The 23,822-nt window shown below is 38.5% G+C and overlaps 1 protein-coding gene across 1 annotated transcript in view; it reads left to right on the top strand.

Annotated features, from left to right (window-relative positions):
• DNAH6 (dynein axonemal heavy chain 6) overlaps positions 1–23,822 on the top strand; it is a 236,266-nt gene that overhangs the window by 99,108 nt on the left and 113,336 nt on the right. The window contains exons 29-35 of the mRNA XM_069494279.1: positions 2,842–2,979; positions 5,668–5,835; positions 8,315–8,463; positions 9,869–9,976; positions 17,930–18,485; positions 19,309–19,431; positions 23,581–23,763. Of these exons, the coding sequence (XP_069350380.1) occupies positions 2,842–2,979; positions 5,668–5,835; positions 8,315–8,463; positions 9,869–9,976; positions 17,930–18,485; positions 19,309–19,431; positions 23,581–23,763 (1,425 nt within the window). The remainder of the gene's footprint in view (positions 1–2,841; positions 2,980–5,667; positions 5,836–8,314; positions 8,464–9,868; positions 9,977–17,929; positions 18,486–19,308; positions 19,432–23,580; positions 23,764–23,822) is intronic.

The following is a 23,822-nucleotide window of genomic DNA, read 5'->3' as shown; positions in this document are numbered from 1 at the left end:
ATCCAATGACTGGTGCCCTTAAAGGAAGAGGGAAATGTGGATATAGAGACACAGAGAGAAGAAGGCCACATGAAGACACAAAGGAGGCAGAGGTTAGAGTGATGCGGCGCCAGCCAAGGAACACCAAGGATGCCTGCAACTGCTGGAAGCTATGACGAGGCAAAGAACCCTTCCCTGGAGCCAGACTTCTAGCCACCAGAACTGGGAGGGAATAAATTTCTGTTGCATTAAGTACCCAGTTTATGGCCATTTGTTACAGCAGTCCTAGAAAACCAATATACAAAGCAAAACCTTTCCTCATTGAATCTTCCCCCAAAATTTCCTAGTACAAGCCCCAAACCTATAACAAGCCCCCCTAATGTCCTTTCACTGAAACAGCCCTTGGTTTCCTTGGTTCTCATGGTTCCCCGTAGTGCATGGTCTCCCTCGTTGGAACAAGTAATAAACCCAATTGTGTTTGATTATAGGTGTGTTTCTGGTTATCCTTGGCTTACAGGCATCAACCTCTCCTTCACTTTTCTTGAAAGCAAATAATTGGAAACTACCTGATTGATAAAAGTATTTGTTATCTAATCAGTCATTGTAAGCATTTCTTTGTTCAAGATCAACATTTGGAATTACTCCCTTTTTTGGCATCCTGTAGGTTTTTGCATCCTGGGACAATGCACTAAGATTGGTTTGGATGAGAGCAGGCCTGCTAGTGGCATCCACTGAGCCCTTGTGCCTGTGACATATGACTTGGCGCACAAAGCCATGTGAGGGCTGGATTTTTAAGCCCCATGCTCCTCCTCAGTCAGGCACAAACTGCACAAACAGAAGTAGCAGCAAAGAGGGCCCTTGTGAAGAAACAGTATGACCACAGACCTGTTCTCAAGGAGATAAATTTTAACAAAGAGACTACATCAAAGATAATGATCTGGAATTTTCTTTGTTACTTCCTTTAAAACTGCCCATCCACAAATATCCCTTGGGAAGTCTTCATGTACCCCAGGGAGTGTGCATACCCTAAGTGTAAAGACCACTGCTGTACAATATGGAAGAGATCCTCAGCATTGCTGTCCAGAATACCAGCTTGGTCTTTAGTCCTCTTCCTTCTGTCACTCAGTGTATCCAGTTAATCGTTTTCTTATCTTGGCTATATTATTATTAATTTCCAGGGTCTGTTTCTGTTTCTTATCTCTGACTAATTCCTTTTTTTGGAGTATCTTGTTTTATTTTAGGGATCCAATTTCCTCTCAAATCTCTCTGAGAATTCCATGTAAATTTCTTTTTAATATCTCTTCTGTTCTCTAAATTATCTCCATTTTCTCCAAGGTTGCTTATTCAGCTCATTCTTCTCATTCCTTCTCTTTCTTGCTGTTGATTTTTCCAAAATGCCTGTTGATCTCCACTTACTTGTTTCTAAGTATGGATGAAGGACTGATTTGATTAGTGAGAACAACTTATTTCCCCAAAATGCTCCTTCCTTAAACGTGGAAATACAGGATCTGTGGACAACAGGTTTCCCCATAGAGTGTGTGAGCATGGAGCACCCAGGAAGACAGAAAGTCCCCATTAAATGCCAAATTATAAATATTTTCCTTCTAAAATAATACATTTCAGTGTGTTTCACTCCTGGGTGAAGCTTTCCTTTACTATTTTTTAATTTCAGTGAAGTGCAATTTTGGAATCATGTTTCTCTCCTTTGTTTTCCTTATCTTCCAAGCCTAATTTCTTCTCCTGGTATCTGCTAGAATCTCCCCAAGGCAGATCTCCCCCCTTTCTCTACAAGACAGTCCTTGGTTTTAGCCTGGTGGGAAAGTCAGCACTCAAATTGCAAGAGCCCTGTTTGCTCTACCTGGGGTTGAGGGGAAGGAAAGACAGAGAGAAAGGAGGGACCTGTAAACCTGATTGTTCCAAGTGTTGATCTTTGGCTAATTCCCAAAGATTGCCCAAGAGCCTGTGTCTGCTTTCCTTGCATGTAGTATTGGTATTGATATTGGGTTTGGAGTTTCTTGGAGGCCTCATTGAAGGGCAATTCTTCCCTCCCTCTCCTTTGAGGCTACAATTTTCCCTTCTCAGTCGGCCAATCTGTTTCCATGTACTTTTCATCTTCCAGCGTTTTTTTCAAAACTTGCTTCCTGCTGCTGGTTTCCCTTTCCATTGTGGTTTTATTGGGCAGGTACAGATATAAGTGTAGACACAGAGCTTTTAGTCTTTCTGTGATTTGTGGGAACTGGAGGAAGGAGAAGTAGCAGTGTATGTTCAATTGACCACCTTGAAACAGAAAAAACATTAGCTCTAGTTTTAAAGGTATATAGACATATAGTATAATGCAATATTTGTATAATGCTTACCAAGTCCCCAAAGAAATTCTACACTTTAGATGCCACAGGTACATATTCATTTTTAATCCACCATTAGGATTCTGCTGTAGAAGAAATTAAGAACCACTGTGTTAACCTGTGCAGCTATGCCTTCTGCTCCGGAGTTCTTGTGTGCCGGCCTACCTTCTAAAGACAATGAAAGCTTACATTAGTGAATTTTTTCAATTTTTTTAAGACCTTAAGTTTGTCTGTTCCATCTGTTAGATTCTTTGAGAACCTGTCAAGAATTTGTAGAGGTAGGTAAGTGGGGATTATGAAAAAGAAGGAAAATTGGTCAGATTGTTATTTTACTTAAAAATAAAATTAGATTCACATCACCTGGAGAGAGGCAAAAAGTCATAGCCCAATATTCACATAAAACTATTGCTTATTTGCAAATAGCATCTCTTTTGTCCTTAATATTTCAGCTCAAAATTTAACTTTTGAAGGAGTTGACTGTACAATACAAAACTAAATGGCTTTATTTTGATTTCAGATGATGGGTCGCTTCTTCAGTGGCTTGGCACAGTCAGGGGCCTGGTGCTGCTTTGATGAATTTAATCGAATTGACATAGAAGTTTTGTCAGTCATTGCACAGCAACTCATTACCATTAGAAACGCCAAAGCTGCAAAGGTAAGGCATTTGGCAAAACTGTCGCTTTTAAGTTTGTGATCAACTCACAGAATGTTGCATTTTAGGAAGGACAATGCCAACTAACTGTAGCCTATCTAGTTCCTGTTTTCAGTGTAATTGGTAGGTACTACACCAACAGGACTCACTTGGGTGAATTAATTCCTCATCTAGGCAACACAGAGAAACACGTGTGTGTCACTGTGCTGTTCTGGGCCCTGGGGATACAGAGATTGTGAGACTCAGTTCCTGCCCTCAAGGAACTCTGTTCTTCCCACCCTGAAAAACACACACACAGCCTGTCCTCTGCCTTCCACCTCCTGTTGTCCTCCTCACCTCTCTTGTTCTTGCCTTTGACATTTACTTCTTTGCTAGTTTTTCCTGACACTGGCTCTTGCAGCTGCACAGCCTTTATCATGACCCCCAGGCTCCACCTACTGCTGGTGGGAAAACGGGAGGCGTCCTGGGGAACCCAAGGGAAGCTTGGCTCTCCAGAACTCACTGGACTGGAAAATTTAAGAGTGTAAAGTGGTCCTGTGATTTAAACTTTGTTTTAGCCCCTTATGAGCATGTCCCTGGAGAAGGGGCTTTCCATTCAGAAGCTGAAGGCAGTGAAGGATGGGACCCATCCCTGCCACTCTGTTAAGACCTTCTGAGATTTGTTCACCAATGGGGAACACTGGTATTCAGCCTGTACAAACCAGAACAGCCACTGTCCCGAGTACCTCGGGGGTCCACCACTACTTCCTTGGCCCCTTTCAGAAGAGCACCAGACCTACCCAGGATCCATCAATAATGGACTCAGCTCTAGCTCTAGGGGCAGAGGCCATCTCATTAGAAAGTGCCCTGATAAAGAGGTAAATATTTGGGGGATGATCATGTTGGCAAAAAAGCAAATTATAGAACAAATAAAAAGAAAGCATGAATTGGACTCTAATGAGCTGCTAGATTGTACAGTCATTATTGTATATACTTACATTTATTTCAACTTTACACCAAACCTATGAGAAGTAGATATTATTTTCCAAAGGTTATAGGTGAAAAGAATTCAAAGAAGTTAAAAAACATTTCCATAGACGCCATAGAACCAAGATACACACCAAAATCTATGGGACCATAAAGTCTGAGCTCCTTCATCTGTACTCCCTCCTCCTGCCTCCCACATACTCTGGGGAGGCCTATATTAAATACAAGGGCCTCAAGATGTAGCATAACTTGTAAGTCGTTACCATCTTGTGCGGTTAGCTGAGAGCAAAGTATGGGGAGTTAGGGGGCAGGGCCCAGAGGGAGTAGAGGATGACCAGCTGGAGGGCAGTGCTGTGAGGGCAGAGGAAGGTAGGAGAGCATCTGAGATTGACCAACCTCGTCCACAAGATGCCAGTGACCAGATGACACAGTGGAGTAGGATATATCTCCTGAATAGATGAAGAAACAAAAGCATAGAAATGGGGGGATTTAGCTAGCACTCTCAGACATTTAGTGACAGTAGGACTGGTCTCCAGTTGTACTACCCAGCATTGTCACCTCTAGACTGTGACATGTCACCCAGCACCATCCTGGTCTTGCCCTGTATTCCTCATTTCTGTTAATAGCACCTTCATCCAGTGACCCAGTTGGAAAGCTGGAAATCACCTTGGATTTGACCCACTACTATCAATCCCAGGATCTAAACCTTCACCAAATCCTATTAATTTTTCCGCTAGATGTCTCTCTTCCCCACTTATAACTTTGGAAGACTCTCATCTCCCCAGTGACATTTCCTTACTGGTCTCCCTGTCCATAGTTTGTCCAACCCCTCCACTGCCATCTTTGATCCTATCACTCTGCTTAAAAGTCTTCTCTGTTTCCCTCCAACCACGGGACAAAATCTAAATTCCTTAGCTTAGTGTGCAAGACTGGCCTAGCTATACTTTCCCTTTGGAATATTACCTTTAGGAAAGTGAATTGCTGTTCATGCCTTGAACATGTAGTGTTGTTTCTTGCTCCTTCTCCTTTACCTGGAGTGGCTACCCCTGTTTATCTACCCAAAATGTCCCTCTTCATTCTTCAAGTCTCGCGCATGCCTCCTGTTCCCCCCATGGGCTTTGCACACACCACCACCATAGCATTTGTTGCACTGTGTGGTCATGGTTTCCAGGCTGATTCCCACAGCAAGCCCAGTGACTTGTCAAGGGCTCGAGAGCGAGTCTCCCTCAGCTCTGTGCCTCCACGCCTAACCTGGTGCCTCACCTGCAACAGGTGCTCAATGGTGTTTGCTGTTGAGTGAAAGTGAAGGGGCGGTGCCAAAGACAGTGACACTTGGGCCTTAACCACCCAAGGACTGACGCTAGAATGGAATTTTGTGGGAAATACCAGAAAGTGGGAGTGTAGGTTTAGTGATCATTAAGTCCAAGCTGAATTGAGGAGCAAAAGATGCCAAGGCCTAGAAGATTTCAGGACTGAGCCAGGAAGGAAGAGACAATTTGGTCAAGGTAGGGTCAGGGAGTCAGAGAGCAGGAAACGTTGCACACAGAAGAAATTGGAAGTGGGCAGGACACGATCAGGAGAGAAATGTTCCCTGTTGTCCATGGCAGGATTCAGCAGTCTTTGCTTCAATGCTCCTTTACATGAGTCATGCCACCGAGTAATAATTATGTGAAAGAATTTACAAATGTCTGGAGTAGTGCTAACTTATACTTTCTCTTTGAACAGCTCTCTAGATTCATGTTTGAGGGGCGGGAAATAAAGTTGATTATGACTTGCGCAGCCTTCATCACAATGAATCCTGGATATGCAGGCAGAACCGAATTGCCAGATAATTTAAAAGCCCTGTTTAGACCATTTGCAATGATGGTTCCAAATTATGCCTTGATTGCAGAGGTGAGCTTCACATTATAAAGCAGCAAAAATGTAAGCTTGTTTCTTATATTTACCATCTGATTCTATGGAGGTAGGAAGATTCCTTTCTGAATGCACCCTAATAATGGCTACAATGATTGTTTGCTCTTGAGTGTAGATATGATTGTTATCATATAGAATGTTTCCTTGTGTGTGTTTGTTTATTGCTATATCCATAATGCCCAGAATGGTGTCTGTAATATACAGAGGCTCCCAAAACTGGAAAGAATCACTGAGGTTAATTACAAGCTCATTGGGGTTTATCAGTTCCTGTCTAGGAATTAAAATGTCTGGGTTAGTTCTAAAAAGACAATATTAGTCTCACTTCTCTTTGCACATTATTTTTTATTAGAGTCAAGTGATGTAGAGTAGAAGCAGTGCTAATCACTAAGATGGAGGGCAAAGATTGGTTTGTAAATCTTATCAACTTAGTAAAAAATAGTAATCATTAACAAATTATTTATGATTGTGTTTGTTTTTTCTGTATCTACCTAAGCATGCTTCTATTTAAACTGGCTTTACATAGCCAAGAATTTAAATACTAACCAAAAAATCTATGTATTTAAATTTTACATTTTTTTCTTTTTAGTTTTTGTTGTTTTTTTTTTTGTTTTTTTTTTTTTAGAGATGGGGTCTTACTGTGTTGCCAAGGCTGAACTCAAACTCCTGGGCTCAAGTGATCCTCCTGCCTCAGCTTCCTAAATAGCTGGCACTACAGGCACACACCACTGCACCCAGCTAAATTTTACACATATTTTTCATGGCACTTTTTGCTGAGGTATAATTTACATACAATAATGTGCACAGCTTATTAAGTGAACAGCTCAGTGAATTCTTACACATGTATTCATTTGTGTGACCACCAAGACCAAAATATAAGGCATTTTCAGGACTTCAGAAGGCCCCTCGTGCTCAGTGCTGCATTTCATAACAAAGGACAGTGCCCATTTTAGAATGGAATTTCTCAGAAAGCACAGATCACCCCTTCGGCTAATAAATTCCTTTGATAACAGCTAATTTTAAATATTCTTCTATATGAAGTAAAAGTAATTGCTTAGAATAGACCATGCCAAATCCTATCATTAGAAAAATGGCAACTTATATTAATATAATGCTCACAGCATCTCATGGGTCCCTAGCACCCCATGCAGGCAGGGTGGAGTGGAGGACAGTTAAGGCAGGTGTTGGCCGGGCGCGGTGGCTCACGCCTGTAATCCTAGCACTCTGGGAGGCCGAGGTGGGTGGATCGTTTGAGCTCAGGAGTTCGAGACCAGCCTGAGCAAGAGCGAGACCCCATCTCTACTAAAAATAGAAAGAAATTATATGGACAGCTAAAAATATATATAGAAAAAATTAGCCAGGCATGGTGGTGCATGCCTGTAGTCCCAGCTACTTGGGAGGCTGAGACAGGAGGATCGCTTGAGCTCAGGAGTTTGAGGTTGCTGTGAGCTAGGCTGACGCCACGGCACTCACTCTAGCCTGGGCAACAGAGTGAGACTCTGTCTCAAAAAAAAAAAAGGCAGGTGATATCTTTACTCTTGATGTTCTCTGTGAATGGGGACAATAAATGACTACCACATTATCCCAAACTAGTAGGAAGAAAACCAGGTGTAGAACCCAGTCCAACATGTTGTTCGTATCTCATGCTTTTGTCCTATTGTTATGTTACTCAGTAATGAATTGGACACATGTAAAAATCCAGTCTTCTGGGTGCTATTCCTATTGTTGTTAGAGATCGAATGAACCAGGTTTGCCATCAGTAAATATTTTTAACCACCCACCGTGTGCAGAGCGCTGTGCTAACCAGTAGGGATAAAGCAGTAAGCAAAATAGATCCCAGTGAGAAATCTCTACCTCATTTCAAATCCTGCTTCTGGGCCAACTGCAGTGTTTCAGGCAGATAATGGATAGAAGGAAAGGTCCATTCCCACCTCCACTGTCAAAGACACTAGGCATCACCTGAGTACTTTAACTAAGGTTGCAGAAACTTGTCGAACAAGGGCAGAAGAGAGGCTGCAAATCTTTGCATAACTTCCCTTGCCTCCCAGGGAACCTAAGGAAGCAAAAGGCAATCACTGATACTGTCCACCAGGGTGGTGCTCCCGTCAGATCAGAGAAGCTCAGTTCTTGCTTTTGTACTGGGGCCTTCTAATACCATCCAACCTCTATGACGGGGACATTTTCAAACACTGGGCTCTGCTGCTCCTTAAACCAAATGTCACCAAGGCCACATCTTCATCTATAGAGGGAACACAGAATCAGTGCCTACATATCCCTGTATGTGCTCTGCCTTCCAGCAGGTGGCCCAGAAACCTTTTTCCTCCAATCTTTACATTTCTTTATTAAATGATGTAACAACTTGGAAAAGTATAATGCCTAAAGTAGATTTTGAATATGTTGGAATTATGCTAATATGTTGTTATTCATACAATAAGCGTCACATTATATTTTTCTATTCTAGGTAATTCTATATTCTGAAGGATTTGAATCTAGTAAAATATTAGCAAGAAAAATGACTCAGATGTATAAGCTGTGCAGCGAACAGCTCTCTCAGCAGGATCACTACGACTTCGGCATGAGAGCTGTGAAGTCTGTCCTCGTCATGGCTGGGTAAGAAGCCAAAGTGGTCAAGAGTGAAACTCCAAACCAAGTCATTAAATGCATTATATAGGTAACTCATGGAAGGGTCTTGGAGCAATGCTTGGTGCACAGTAAGTGCTTGATAAATATTAGCTGCTGCTGTTGTCATCGTTCTTGCCTTGACACTGCCATGACAAAGTGAAATGGGCTCTCTCTCCTCACCCCATGACAGTTCTTCACTGCAGGTCCTGACTTGGATGCCCTCAGACTGAACCCGACCCCCAACTAGGCTTTGGCCAACTTTCACTTCCCCTGAACTCATCCCATACGTTGGTTTTTAGTGTACAAAACCCGTCACCACCATAAGGTAGGATGACTGGACTGAAAAGGCACCCTGCTGTGCACGTGCGATAAGGTCAGTCATACAGTGTTGCCTGACAAAGTCTGAAGAGTTAAAAGAAACTTCATCATTTCGTTTTCAGTTCAGCTTATGTCATAAACTTCACCTCTGTATTTTCGGTGTGATCTAAGACTTAACTTGTTTCTAGTTTCTGCTGAAGCAAGAGTCTTTTCTCTTTTCAGGCCCCAACTTTTCTCTTTATAACTTCTTGAAACTACTGTGTCTGGAATCCCCAACTTGTGCAGATCGTCTGAGGGAATCTACACATATTTTCTCTCTAGTCCTTCCTGTCAGCCATGACACACTGGCTTGGGTTCTGCACATCCAGGGTCCCTTCTGCCTGGCTCCTGTATCCATGGGCTCTGTACAAATCTCCCTGCCCTTTGTTCTTTCTTTTAACCTCGCAGATTCAATATTTCTCCTCTTTACGGAATGGCCGTGTAAGAGCTAGGGACACTAAGATCTGAACTAAGATGTTCAGATGCTCTTGTGCTAAAAAAGCACAACTACAGCCCAGTGCGGAGACAGACAAATGCACAGTTGTCTACGATTCAGCGTGGTGAGGGCAGTGATGGGCTGCGCCCAAGGTTTGCTGAGGAGGGAGATAGAGGATAGAGGAGCATTCTAGAGATGGGAGTAACTGTGCTGGGCTTTGAAGGGGAAATAAGAGCAGGCAAAGAGCAAGTCAGGGCATTCGGGCAGAGAGAAAAGAAAGTCACAGTTATATGAGTCATCAGGAGGTATTCAGGGGACTGTAAATTCAGGTTGTAATAAAGTATGGATTGGTAAGGGCAAGGTGGTGTTGAGAAGATGTCCTTGTCATTCTCCTCACGGCTGTGCAGCCAGTGCAGGACTGACGGAGATGGCTGCTGAGCACAGAAGGGAAAACAGTCCTTCTCCCTCCAGCGGCATCCTCAGGGGCATAGGGTGCCCCCCACAGCTTTCTACAAGCACAATTCCTGACCCACAGGCTTAGAAGATCACGTTCAATCTTATGTTCTTGAGATACTAACTGAAACATTCCTTTCAATTTAGATCTTTAAAAAGAGAGAACCCAGACCTAAGTGAAGATGTGGTATTAATAAGAGCTCTACGAGACTCCAACTTGCCAAAATTTCTAACAGATGACGCTCTTCTGTTCAGGTAAGTTTCTAGATATTACAAAATAAAGTATAGCTATCAAGTAGCAGTAAGGCAGAGCCTCATCTGCAATTATTTCTGCCTCTAACAAGCTAATAACTTTCTCATCTTTTCTGTAGATACTTATTACAGTTTAAGAAATACTAGTTTAAAATAAAGATACTAAAGTTTTGACATCATTCCAATCACTTTTTTTTTTTCAGAATATTAATCATGAGGCTGGGTGCTATACAAATTAGCATTTGTTTAACAAGTTCCTAAAGAAGGAGAAATTTCTGATCCGAAAAAAAGTCAGCCTTGGGGCTTAACAGAAATGTGATTGCTCTGATTTATTTCTTCATTAATTATTTAATTTTATGTGTCTCCAAGGTATACATGTACATAGTTTTAAAAATAAAATAGTTTCATAAATTAGCCTCATGGAAAACAACAGTTCCCTGCCCTTTACCAACTTCCGCTTCCCAAAGGCAATCATTTTTCAACTCTTTTATTTGTTTATTTTGCTAGTCCTCTCCAAACTTCTTATCACCATGTTTATGTCATTTCTTGATTTTTCAGGTTTAGATATTAAGTTACTAAATGAGAGATGAGGATATGCACATGCACTTCTTCCCCTCCACCCGTCCTCTGTCTAGTTGTACTGCAGTACAACTTGAGCCAAATAGCCAGGCAGGGTTTCCATAATTTACTGTAGCTACGTGAATATTACCCACTGCTGAGCCATGTTTCCTTTTTTATTAATTTATCTAGTTTTTTTTTTAATTTCCCCTGCAGTAATTCATTGTCTTAGATTTTATTTTTTAATCCTTTGCCTACTTTTTTTTATAAATCTATCACTAACTCCTCTCCAAATTGTACTATAGTGTAAATCTCCTTTAAAAAAAAACTACAATCATGCAAAATATTCTATCAAGTTTGTCTCCTTGGAACTCTCTGTCCTCCTACTCTACTTGGGACTGGGTACCCCTCACTCCTGGTGCATGTCTGTCATCTGGGAATGTCCATTCATGACCACACTGGGGATTCCCACTGCCCTTGTCCTCTATCACACAATCTGTTTTCCACAACCCATACCCACTCCCTACTTTGGCAGAATGCATTTCCTCCACTTTGCTAAGAAAGAATGCATGGGCAAGACTATTGGCAACAAATTTCCTCAATTTTTGTTTGTCTGAGAAAGTCTTTATTTCTCCTTCACTTTTGAAGGATAATTTCATGGGATACAGAATTCTTGATTGGTGGTTTTCTCCTCTCAAAACTTTATTTATTTATTCATTCATTCTTTCATTTATTTATTTTTGAGACAGGGTCTTGCTCTAGTGCCCGGGCTAGAGTGTAGTGGCATCATCATATTCTCTCAACACTTGAAACATTTCACTACACTCTCTTCTTGCTTGTATAGTTTCTGAGGAGAAGATAATTCTTATCTTTGCTCCTCTATAGGTAAAGTGGTCTTTTCCTCTTGCTTCTTTCATGATTTTGTTTTATATTTGATTTTCTGTGGTTTTAAAATGATATGTCTAGGTATAATTTTTTTGATATTTATTCCTACTTTGTGTTCTCTGAATTTCCTGGATCTGGGGTTTGCTGTGTGACATTAATTTGAGGAAATTCTCAGTCATGATTGTTTTAAGTATTTCTTCTATTCCTTTCTCCCTTTCTTCTCCTTCGGTATTTTCATTACACATATGTTACTCCTTTTGCAGATGTCCCATAGTTCTTAGGATATTATGTTGTTTTTTTCAGTCCTTGATCCCTTTTGTTTCAGTTTTGGAGGGGATTTTTTAGATGTCCTCAAGCTCAAAGATACTTTCCTCAGCTATGTCCAGTCTGCAAATAAGCCTACCAAGGCATTCTTCATTTCTGTCACAGTATTGTTATTTTTTTCCTCTGGCATTTCTTTGTGGCTCTTTCTTAGACTTTCCATATCTCTGCCTACATTGCCCATCTGTTTTTGCATGCTGTGTATTTTATCCATTAGAGCCCTTAACATACTAATCACAGCTGTTCTAGATTCCCTGTCAATAATTTCAACATCTCTGCCATGTCTAGTTCTGATGCTTGCTCTCTCTTCAAGCTGTGTTTTTTGACTTAGTATGCCTTGTAATTTTTTCTTCATCTCTGGACATGATGTACTGGTTAAAAGGAACTGGGCCAAAGGTAAATAAATAGGCCTCTAGTAATGTGGTGGTAAGGTGGGGGGGGAGAGAAACGTTCTATAGTCCTATGATCATGACTCAGTCTTTTAGTGAGCCCATGCATTTGAACTGCAAACTTCACAAGCATTTCTGTTTTTTCTCCCCCACCTTAGGTGGTTCAAGATGGCTTGAGTGGGCAACAGGTTAGGCTCTGGTGAACTAGTTTCTCCTGGCTTCTTCTTATTGAGAACAGAGTGCTCTGGTGTATTTCAAAATGATTTCTTTTCCCTTCCCCTGCCAGAAGCACAAGAGGATTTTTCTCAGATATTTACTGTGAGAACTTGACTGAGTTCCTGGAAGTAAAACTCACAAAAGATGTGTCCCCAGCCCCCCATGACTGGATCTGCCTGGAATGTTTAACTCTCAGACATATCCACACCCAGCCTGCAGTAATTTATCAATTACAGTTTACATTTTCCTACCCTGGCACTGGTTCCCAAGGAGATTTCTGTGCTAGTATGTTTTGATTCTACATATGTGATTGTGTTTCCAATTTGGGGAGGTAGAGGTATCTACAGATATAGCTTGTTTTGTTGCATTTCAATTTATTGTATTTCACAAATATTCCAATTTTTACAAATTGAAGGTTTGTACAACCCTCTATCAAGCAAATCTATTGGCGTCATTTTTCCAACACCATGTGCTCACGTTGTGTCCCTGGGTCCCTGTGTCACATTTTATTAATTCTCACAATATTTCAAACCTTTTTATTGTTATTATATCTGTTATGGTGATCTGTTATCAGTGATCTTTGATGTTACATGTAATTTCTTTGAGGCACCACAAACCACACTCAGAAGATGCCATCTAGGACTTTCATAGCTACAGAGGAGGAGTCAATGCCTGGCTTTAAAGCTTCAAAGCACAGGCTGGCTCTTGTTAAGGGCTAATGTAGCTGGTGACTTTAAGTTAAAGCCAATGCTCATTTACCATTCCAAAAATCCTAGAGCCCTTAAGAATTATGCTAAATGTGCTCTGCCTGTGCTCTATAAAAGAACAACAAAGCCTGGATGACAGCACATCTGTTTATAGCATTGTTACAGCAATATTGAATATTTTAAGTCTACCATTGAAACCTGCTCAGAAAAAAAAATTCCTTTCAAAATATTACTGCTCATTAACGATGCACCTAGTCACCCAAGAGCTCTGATGGAGGTGAACAAGAAAATTAATATTGTTTTCACACCTGCTAACACAACATCCATGGATCAAGAAGTAATTTTGACTTTCAAGTTTTATTATTTAAGAAATAATTTTGTAAGGCTATAGCTGCCATAGATAAAGATTTCTCTGATGCATCTGGGCAAAATGAATTGAAAACCTTCTAGAAAGTTTTCATCATTCTAAATGCCATTAAGAACACCCATAATTCATGGGAGGAGGTGAAAATATCAACATTTACAGGAGTTTGGAAGAAGTTGACTCCAACCTTCATAGATAACTTTGAAGGGTCCAAGACTTCAGTGGAGGAGGTAACTGCGGATGTGGTGGAAATAGCAAGAGAAATAGAAGTAGAGCCTGAAGATGTGACTCAATTGCTGCAATCTCATGATAAAACTTGAATAGATGAGGAGTTGCTTCTTATGGATGAACAAATAAAGTGGTTTCTTGAGATGGAATCTACCCCTGGTGAAGATGCTGTGAACATTGTAGAAATGACAACAAAAGATTTAGAATATTATATAAACTTAATTACTAAAGCAGTGGCAGGTTTTGAGAGGATTGACTTCAATTTTGAAAGAAGTTCTACTGTGGGTAAAATGTTTTCAAACAGCATTGCATGCTACAGAGAAATCTTTTGTGAAAGGAAGAGTCAATTGATGCAGCAAACTTCATCTCTTGTGTTATTTTAAGAAATTGCCACAGCCACCCCAACCTTCAGCAACCACCATCCTGATCAGTCAGCAGCCATCAACATGGAGGCAAGACCTTCAACCAGCAAAAGGATTACAACTTACTGAAGGCTCAGATAATCTTTAGCATATTTTAGCAAAGTAATTTTTATTAATGCATTTTAATTATGTACATTTTTAGACATAATACTATTGCACACTTAAATGATACAGTATAGCATAAAGGTAACTTTTATATGCACTGGGAAATCAAAAAATTCATATGGCTCACTATATTGCAATATTTGCTTTATTGCAGTATTTTGGAACCAAACCCGCTATATCTCTGAGGCATGATGCCATATGAATACATAATTAAATTTCTCAATGAATGGTAATACCATGTTCATAATAGGAGCACATTTTTTTTTATCATGTTCTTTCTTCCTTTCTAATTCCCCATGTGTCCTTCTTTAATCATTTTCTTTCTTTTAGACAATGTCCTTTTAGCCATTCTTCACTGTAGATCTGCTGGCAACAACTTCTCTTAGTTTTCCTTTATCTGAGAATGTCTTGATTTCCCTTCATTTCTGAGAAAATTTTCACTGGGTATAGGATTCTGAGGTGACAGTTCTCTCAGCACTTGAAAACTGTTGCACCACTTCCTACCAGCCTCCACGGTCTCTGTTGAGAACTCCACTGTCATTTTATGAGGTTTTTTCCTCTATAGATGAAGTGTAAATTTTTTTCTAGCTGCTTTTAAGATTTTTTTCTTTGTCTCCAGTTTTTAGCAGTTTGTGTTGTATCTTCACATAGATTTCATTGGATTTATCTTGCTTGGGATATTCTCATCTTAAATTTGTAGGTCCATGCCTTTTGGCAAATTTGTAAAGTTTTTCAGCCATTATTTCCTTGAGTACTTTTTTAGTAGTTTTTGATATGATGAATGATTTTTTATTGAAACCTTATTTTGGGTTTTATGTTATAAGATTCTGGATCTCATTTAAACTTGTTTTAGCTGGCTTCTTCTGATGCCACACGAGCAGGAGAAGTTAGAAATGCAACATTTTTACTTTCAAGTGGGGATAGAATTCCAGGTTCCTCAATTGCTGTCCAGTGACACTTGATGGGGACAGAGAAGGACTCCTCATTACTGCTGTGTAGGAGTGGGAGCTCCAGATCCCAACTAGTCCTCCACTGATAATACCCCAGATAGGAGGCTGAGAACACCTCATTACTGCTCCCCCTGGGACCTCCACTGAACCACAGGGGAAGGCAGCCTTATGACCACTGGGCAATGATAAAAGTCCTGACTCTCTACTCGGCCTCCTCTGACAACACCCCATCAGAAAGAGGGAGGAGTCTCTCATTACTCCTGAGAGGGGCGTTGGAAGTCCAGGTTTCCGATATGGTCTCCACTAACACCACAGGGGCATCATTACCTTCCAGTGAGGATGAAAGTCCTGGATCCCTACTTGGCCTTCTCTGGCACCATGAGGGAATGAGGAGAGGCAGTTGGGGAGACTCATTACAACCTGGCTAAAGTGGAAGTCTAGGCTCTCCACTTAGCCTCTGCTGGTGTGGGTAGGAGTAAAGACCACAGTTTTTTTCTATGATGTTTGGTTGGAGTGGAGAAGTTATTGCCTAAAAGTTTCCTGTCTTGCTGGGCTGTCCCTTCCTTTCCAGTTCCTTTGGCTAGAGAGAGTAAGTTTTTGATGGAGCTTTTCCTTTCCTTTCTTTTCTTTTATTTCTGTGCTCACTGGAATTTCTGGATTGCCAGGATGTAAAAGGCAAAAAGAAATCAGGGACTTGCCACCAGGTCATTGCTTGGGTCTTAGGTCTAGTCTGTCTTCTCTCCACCAAATATGAGAATCTTTTTATATTTGTTTTACACATAATATACAGGGGCTTTAGTTGCACTTAATGGGAGGAATAGGGAAAAGTAAGCCTATTCCATCTTCCTGGAAAGGCAAGTTGGTTGATGCTTTTTTATATTGTCTTTAATACATTTGTTTTGTACAGCTGTTACTTTTTAACACATTAACTGCCATGTGAGTTGTATTTAACTGATGCTAGTTTTGAGCCCACGGCCTCATAAAGCATATGTAACTCACAGGTCTCTTCACCTTGGGAGCTGCAAGAACTATTCTTCAAGTTGCATATAACTCACGTGCAGAAAACAATTAAAAATAACAAATTTTTCATTAAATTAGGAAGGATCATTTTGTTTTTGACGTTTTTATTCTGTTTTCATAAGAAAACACCATGGCCCCAAGGAAAAAAATTTTTTTCTAGTGTGGCAGTCAATGTGTGAAATTAGTAGTATATCATGAGCATCTTTTTTCATGCTAGTATATATGCATGAGTCTAATTTTTTTACTGCTGCTAGATTGCTATTATATAAGTTGGTATTTTGAGACATAGTAAATCTATAGAACTACTTTGATGTGAAAGGTCCTATGTATGAACATATAGATTTCTCCCAATTATTTTCTATTCCAATGATGAACATTTCTATACATATACCTTTGCATACTTATGATATTTCTACAAGGAAGATTCCTGGAAGCAAGTTTCCTGGGTCATAGTGTTTGCACGTTTGATTTAAATATTCTATCAAGTTGTCCTCCAAAGATGTTTTATCCTTTTACATTTATGTAAATAGTTTTATAAGGGTGCCTATTTCCCCTTAAATATTTTAAAGAGAGGTCAAATGTAGTAGCTTATTTTAATTTGCATTTCTTTAATGATTACTGTCTTTGAGCATCAATTCCTGTGTTCTTAACCATGCATATTTATTCTTCTTAGAGGGTGATCCTATTGTATTCTTTTACTTATTGATTTATAGGAGCTCATAACCTGTATCTGATATAAACATTGGAAGTATTTCTCTAAGTCTCTCATTCATTTTTTAAGTTTATACATAAAGCCTTTTATTTCACAGAAGATTGGGTTTTTCCTGTTTGTTTTTATTTTTTCACCCTATAAACATTGTTTTACAGTTGTAGATTTCCTGTCTTTCTTTTTTTTTAAGAAAATATAATTTTTATTTATTTTATTTTTATTTATTTTATTTACTTATTCTCTTATTTATTTAACAAAAGAAACATTCCCTATTGATATTATCATATAATATTTAAAAAACCAAAATTGCTTGATAACATAATTATAAGAATTATGTTATCATAGAATTAGAATATTAAATGGCTGTCTAAAGATAAATTAGACCTTTAGAGGCCAGTCTGAACAATGAGAATTATTTTCTTCCTGTCTTTCTTAGAAAGATCTCCTTTACCACAATGTTGCAAAATTCATCTCTTATACATTCATTTAGTGCTTTTGCCATTTTATGCAAGGTCTTTACTGTATCTCAAATGTATTTGTGTGTATAATGCAAGGTAAGGATTTAGCTTCTTATTTCCCATAGAAAACATCCCATATTAACGGAAACAGTCAACTTTTCCCTTACTCCCTTTTTTGCCTACTGCTAATTTCTATTTATATTTCCATCTTGTTTTTCTGAATACCCACATACAGGTATAAGTATATGTAAGTGTTTTTAGGAAAAATTGAGATATAAATATAATTTTTAAAATAAACTTATAAATTCATCACCTTCTATATACTTGGTACTATGCCATGTAGTGGGCAATAGAGAAACATAAGAGATATTTCTTATTCCCAAGAAGTTCCTAATATACTTAAGAACATTGGTCTACTGTAAAGGAAACAAAATCATACAAAGTATCAGAGAAATGATAGATTCCCGTATAGCACATAGGACAGACTAATACTGTGCATGTTCAGAAGAAAAGGAGAACAATGAGAAAAAATAAGACTCATAATACCTAATCAACTAATTTTAACTAATGTGGGAAATGTCAACGACCAATGGTTACTAATTGATTTTATTTTTATTTCATCAGTGGAATCATATCTGACCTTTTTCCTGGAGTCCAAATTCCAGAACATGATTATGGTATTTTGCAATCAACAATTGTGGATGTTATGAATGGACAAAATCTTCAGCCTGAGATATGTATGGTTAAAAAAGTGATACAGTTCTATGAGACTATGCTAGTAAGGCATGGTGTTATGTTAGTTGGGCCAACAGGAGGTGGCAAGACCACAGTTTACCAAGTACTAGCAGAAACTTTAGGGAATTTACAAAAACTTGGTATAGACAATCCCTTTTACCAAGCAGTTAAAACATATGTTCTCAATCCTAAATCAATTACAATGGGTGAGTTATATGGTGAAGTTAATAACGTAACCTTGGAATGGAAGGATGGTTTGATGGCACTAAGTGTCCGAGCAGCTGTGAATGATACTTCAGAAGACCATAAATGGATCATCAGCGATGGGCCAGTGGATGCTCTTTGGATTGAAAATATGAATACAGTGTTGGATGATAACAAGATGCTTTGCCTGGCTAACAGCGAGAGGATTAAACTCACACCTCAAATTCACATGCTTTTTGAGGTAAGTATATGCCTTACTGTGGAGTGAAATAATTTTTCAAATTGCCATACCATCATTAAATTTTTTTCTCGTGTTGATGTATCATTTACTATCTGTAATTCCTACCATAGTGTTTTGTCTACTTACTAAATAATTATTAAATTATCCTTTTGTAATAGATTATTAATCCTTACAATCAAAGTATCTCAATATAAACAGGAAATACAATAAATTCTGGCTTCCCTAGTACTTGCTTTCCCTTAGAGAGAAAGATATGTGTGCATGCGTGTGTGTGTGTGTGTGTGTGTGTGTGTGTGACTACATAATTTGAAATGCTTTCTAAGAAAAAAAAAAAAAGTTATATTTAATATGAATACATTATCCCATTGTGGTGTGAATGTTTGATGAGGGATCAGAAAAGGAATGTGGACCAAATACAACTATAAAAATTATGGAGGCTACCACTCCTGTTCTATTCATTCCTCAAACACTGATTGAATTTCTATGATATGCTAAGTATTAGGCTAGGGATTCAGATACAACTAAAAAAAGGAAAGAAGAGAAAAGCAAAGAGAATAAAAGAAAAAAAATCACTTATTTCCACTCATAGGATTTGACAAAATCCTCCTGTACTCATTGGCACTGGCATTTTTTTCCACTTTATGCATTGCTTAACTTTCCTTCTCCATTTCTAATTACTTATTGCTCTCCCACTCTCTTCTACATAAAGCCTTTCAGTATTAAACTTGAAAAGTGTGAATCATTTTAAAAGTGTGAATATTGAAGTTGGAGGAATAAGGAAGTATCATATTACTGTTTCCTGTTCAACTTTCTGCAACTTTAGGTGCAAGATCTAAAGGTTGCCTCCCCTGCTACAGTCAGTCGATGTGGAATGGTGTTTGTGGATCCTGAAGAACTGAAATGGATGCCTTATGTTAAAACTTGGATGACTGGAATTTCTAAAAAAGTAAGTGCTACCAGACATTCCCTGATATCTCCATCTGTTAGGCTCACATTGCCCTCGAATGCACAAATAGCAATAGGATAAGGCCTCATTGTACTTAATTGAGGGAATTCTATCATTTTACCTAGTCCTTCTCCCTAAAAATTCCTGGAGCACTCCAGGAATGTTTATATACTCCCTAAATCTGTTCTCATTATGTGTTACCCCTGCCTGCCAGCCTGCCTGCTCACTCTTCTTCCTGCCTGCTGTGTCTGGTTTCTCCCCAGACCAGCTCCTCTCAAGTACAGACACTTCCTTGAATCCCTAAAAACACAGCTAGAACAGCCCGAGGCATTGAAGAAGACTTTGCAGAAGGCTTGGGAGTAATGAAAGGGAATCACAATGCAGAAAAAAAAATTTTTAATCCAGACACTAACTGCCTTGTTTTTAGATTTTAGTAGCCCCTAACACTTCTGAGATTGAAAGAGAAAAGAAAATCAGTAATTGTAGGTTCAAGACCCAAGACACATTCTAACCTTAGAGGTACAATTCCACCCAAAGTGAAGGAAAGTTTATACATTATTATTCAGAACAACTTCATTTCATATTATTCCCTGTACTCCTTCCATTCTAAAATAGGACCACTTAGCCTAACAAGTGGTCCTTCAAGGTGTTCCCCGCCCCCTATCCCATCCTCCACTCCAAGGAAGCCATCTTCTTCTCTGCCTCTCTCTTTCCAAAAATGAATCAGAAAACTATTGTTTTCCTTATTTTTAGGCATAAACATTTTACAAATATTGTAGTCTAGTCTCAGAGTACCTTATTAAAGACTGTAAGTCTCAGAATTGAGAATTTATAATGGGCTACCTTAATATTTTAAACCTTCTTGAAGTTGCTTCTTTTCTAAATTAACAGATTTTATTATACTTAGAGCAGTTTAGGTTTGCAGAAAAAGTAAACAGAAATGAGAGTTCCTCTGTGTTCCTTCTCCCCCAAACACAGTTTCCTCTATTATTAATTGCATAGATGTGGTACATTTGTTAAAATTGGTGAACTAATATCAATACATTAAAGTCCATAGTTTACATTAGAGTTCACTCTTTGTGTTATACAATGTATGTGTTTTGAAAATGCATAATGTCATGTTTCCACCATTCCAGAATTTGCCATTGTCAGTCTCTTGGATTTGATCCATTTTAATAGACATATAGTAGTATCTTGTTTTAATTTGCAATTCCCTAACAATATATGGTTTGAGCATCTTTTCATATGCTTGCTTGCCATCTGTATATCTTCCTTGGTGAGGTGTCTGTTAAGGAAGGTCTTAGGCCTGCTTTTTAAATGGGTTGCTTGTTTTCTTATTGTTAAGTTTTAAGAATTTATGAGGAAGACCCCTAAGGCAATCACAGCAGCAACAAAAATAAATAAATGGGACCTGATCAAATTAAAAAGCTTCTGCACACCCAAAGAAACAGTCACGAGAGTAAACAGACAACCTACAGAATGGGAAAAAAATTTCGCATACTACACATCAGATAAAGGACTGATAACAAGAATCTATTTAGAACTCAGGAAAATCAGTAAGAATAAATCGAACAACCCTATCAAAAAGTGGGCAAAGGGCATGAATAGAAATTTTTCAAAAGAAGATATAAAAATGGCTAACAAACATATGAAAAAGTGTTCAACATCTCTAATCATCAGGGAAATGCAAATCAAAACCACAATGAGATATCACTTAACTCCAGTGAGAACGGCCTTTATCAAAAAGTCCCAAAACTATACATGTTGGCGTGGGTGTGGAGAGATAGGTACACTCATACACTGCTGGTGGGACTGTAAACTAGTGCAGCCCCTGTGGAAAGCAATGTGGAGATACCTTAAACAGATTCAAGTAGACCTACCATTCGATCCAGCAATCCCATTACTGGGCATCTACCCAGAAGAACAAAAGTCATTCTATAAAAAAGACACCTGCACCCGAATGTTTGTAACAGCACAATTCACAATCACAAAAATGTGGAAACAACCCAAATGCCCATCGATTCATGAATGGATTAGCAAAATGTGGTATATGTATACCATGGAATATTACTCAGCTATTAGAAATAATGGCGATATGGCATCTCGTTGCTTCTCCTGGAGAGCTGGAACCCATTCTATTAAGTGAAGTATCCCAAGAATGGAAAAACAAGCACCACATGTACTCACCAGCAAACTGGTTTCCCTGAGTGCACATTTGGGATTAACACCAATTGGGTATTGGACAGAGGTCGGGGCTGGGTGAAAGGGATGGGTGTATACCTACTTGATGAGTGTGATGCGCACTGCCTGGGGAATGGACACGATTGAAGTTCTGACTGGGGGGGATGGGGTGGGGGGAGGGGAGGTGTGCACACCTACATGATAAGTGTGATGTGCACTGTCTAGGAAATGGACGCAATTGAAGCTCAGACTCAGGGGGATGGGGAGGCATGGGCAATGTATATAGCCTGATCTTTTGTACCCCCTTAATGAGCTGAAAAACAAACAAAAAATTAAAAAAAAAAGAGTTCTTTGTATATTTTGGATACAAGTCCTTTATCAGATTATGCCTTTTGCAAATATGTTCTCCCAGTCTGTGACTTGCCTTTTTATTCTCTTAACAATACTCTGATTTCTCTTTAGATTATACAAATATTTTACCTTTTATTCTCTTAACAATGTCTTTCACAGAGAAGAAGTTAGTAATTTTAATGCAATCCAGCTTATCAATTCTTTCCTTCATGGATAGTGCCTTCAGTGTCATCTAAAAAGTCACTGCCAAGCCTAAAGTCATCTAGATGTTCTCGTATATTATCTTCTAAATGTTTTATATTTTGTGTTTTAAATTTAGGTCTATGACCAATTTTGAGTTAATTTTTGTGAGGGATATAAGGTCAGTGTCTAGATTAATTTTTTTTTTTTTTTTACATGTGGATATTCAGTTTTTCCAGTACCATCTGTTGAAAAGACCATCCTTTCTCCATTGGACTGACTAAAATCAGTTGACTATATTTGTGTAGGTCTGTTTCTAAGCTCTCTATTCTGTTCTGTTGATCTATTTGTCTGTTCTTTCATCAATATCACACTGTCTTGATTACTGTAGCTTTGTAGTAAGTCTTGAAGTTGGATAATGTCAGTCCTCCTACTTTGTTCTTTTTCTTCAATGTATTGTTGGCTATTCTGGGTCCTTTACCTTTCCATATAAACTTTAGAATCAGTTTATCCATTAATCCACAAAGTAACTTGCTGGGATTTTGACTGAGATTGTGTTGAATTTGTAGATGAAACTGAAGGAACTGACATCTTAACACTAGTCTTCCTGGCCATGAACATGATATATCTCTCCATTTATTTAGGTCTTCCTTGGTTTCTTTCATCAGAGTATTGTAGTTTTCTTTATATAAATATAATATATATTTGTTAGAATTACAATTATTTTATTTTTGGTGCTAATGTAAATTATGTTGTATTTTTAATTTTAAATTCCAATTGCTAATTGCTGGTATGTAAAAAAAGCAATTGACTTGTATATATTAACGTTGTATTCTGCAAACTTGGTATAACTGCTTATTAGTTCCAGTTTTGTTTTATTTTGTCAATTTTGGGGTATTTTCTACATGTTATTTGTGAACAAGACAGTTTTACTTCTTCCTTCCCAATCTGTATGCCTTTTATTTCTTCTCGTTGTCCTATTGCATTAGCTAGGACTTCCAGTATGAAGTTGAACAGGAGTGGTGAGAGGGACTGAATTCATTTTTACATCTTTGGAAATTATTCTTTCTACTTTACATAGATATAAAAATGTCTTCTGTGTTTCTTCTTTTTTGTCACTCATAATTGTAAAAGATCATCAATATAAAAGAGTGTATGAAGTATTTATTGACAGTTTGAGAAATAATTATTAAAATAACACCTCTGTACTCATTACAAAACCAAGGAGTAGAACATTAACAATTACCTATAATCTCCCCTAAGTGTCCCTTCCCAGTCATGGGAGGTTTCCTTAAAATTTAATTTGTTTAATATTTTGTGATGCTTATACTACTTGGTATATATTGAAATATACAGATTTTAACCAACCTGTTTCTAAACTTAATTATATATTTCATCTGATCCTGATAAAATGTTATATGTTTGTTTCATTTTCAGCTCACTGAGGAAACCCAAGAATATATATTGAATCTTTTTCAGCGTTATATTGATGATGGTTTAAATTTTGTCAATAAAAAGTGTGGCCAAGCAATTCCACAAGTGGACATCAGCAAAGTTACTACACTTTGTTGCCTGTTAGAGTCCTTGATACTTGGAAAAGAGGGAGTTAACTTGACAATGGTATGAAGGGTTTTATTATTACTATGAAGCTTGGAAAATGAGATTATTATGTCGATTTT

This window comes from Eulemur rufifrons, chromosome 19 (assembly GCF_041146395.1).
Source record: "Eulemur rufifrons isolate Redbay chromosome 19, OSU_ERuf_1, whole genome shotgun sequence".
In the NCBI taxonomy this organism is placed as follows: domain Eukaryota; kingdom Metazoa; phylum Chordata; class Mammalia; order Primates; family Lemuridae; genus Eulemur; species Eulemur rufifrons.
The sequence above is the reverse complement of the archived record's forward strand: the minus strand, read 5'-3'. Positions and strand labels throughout refer to the sequence as shown.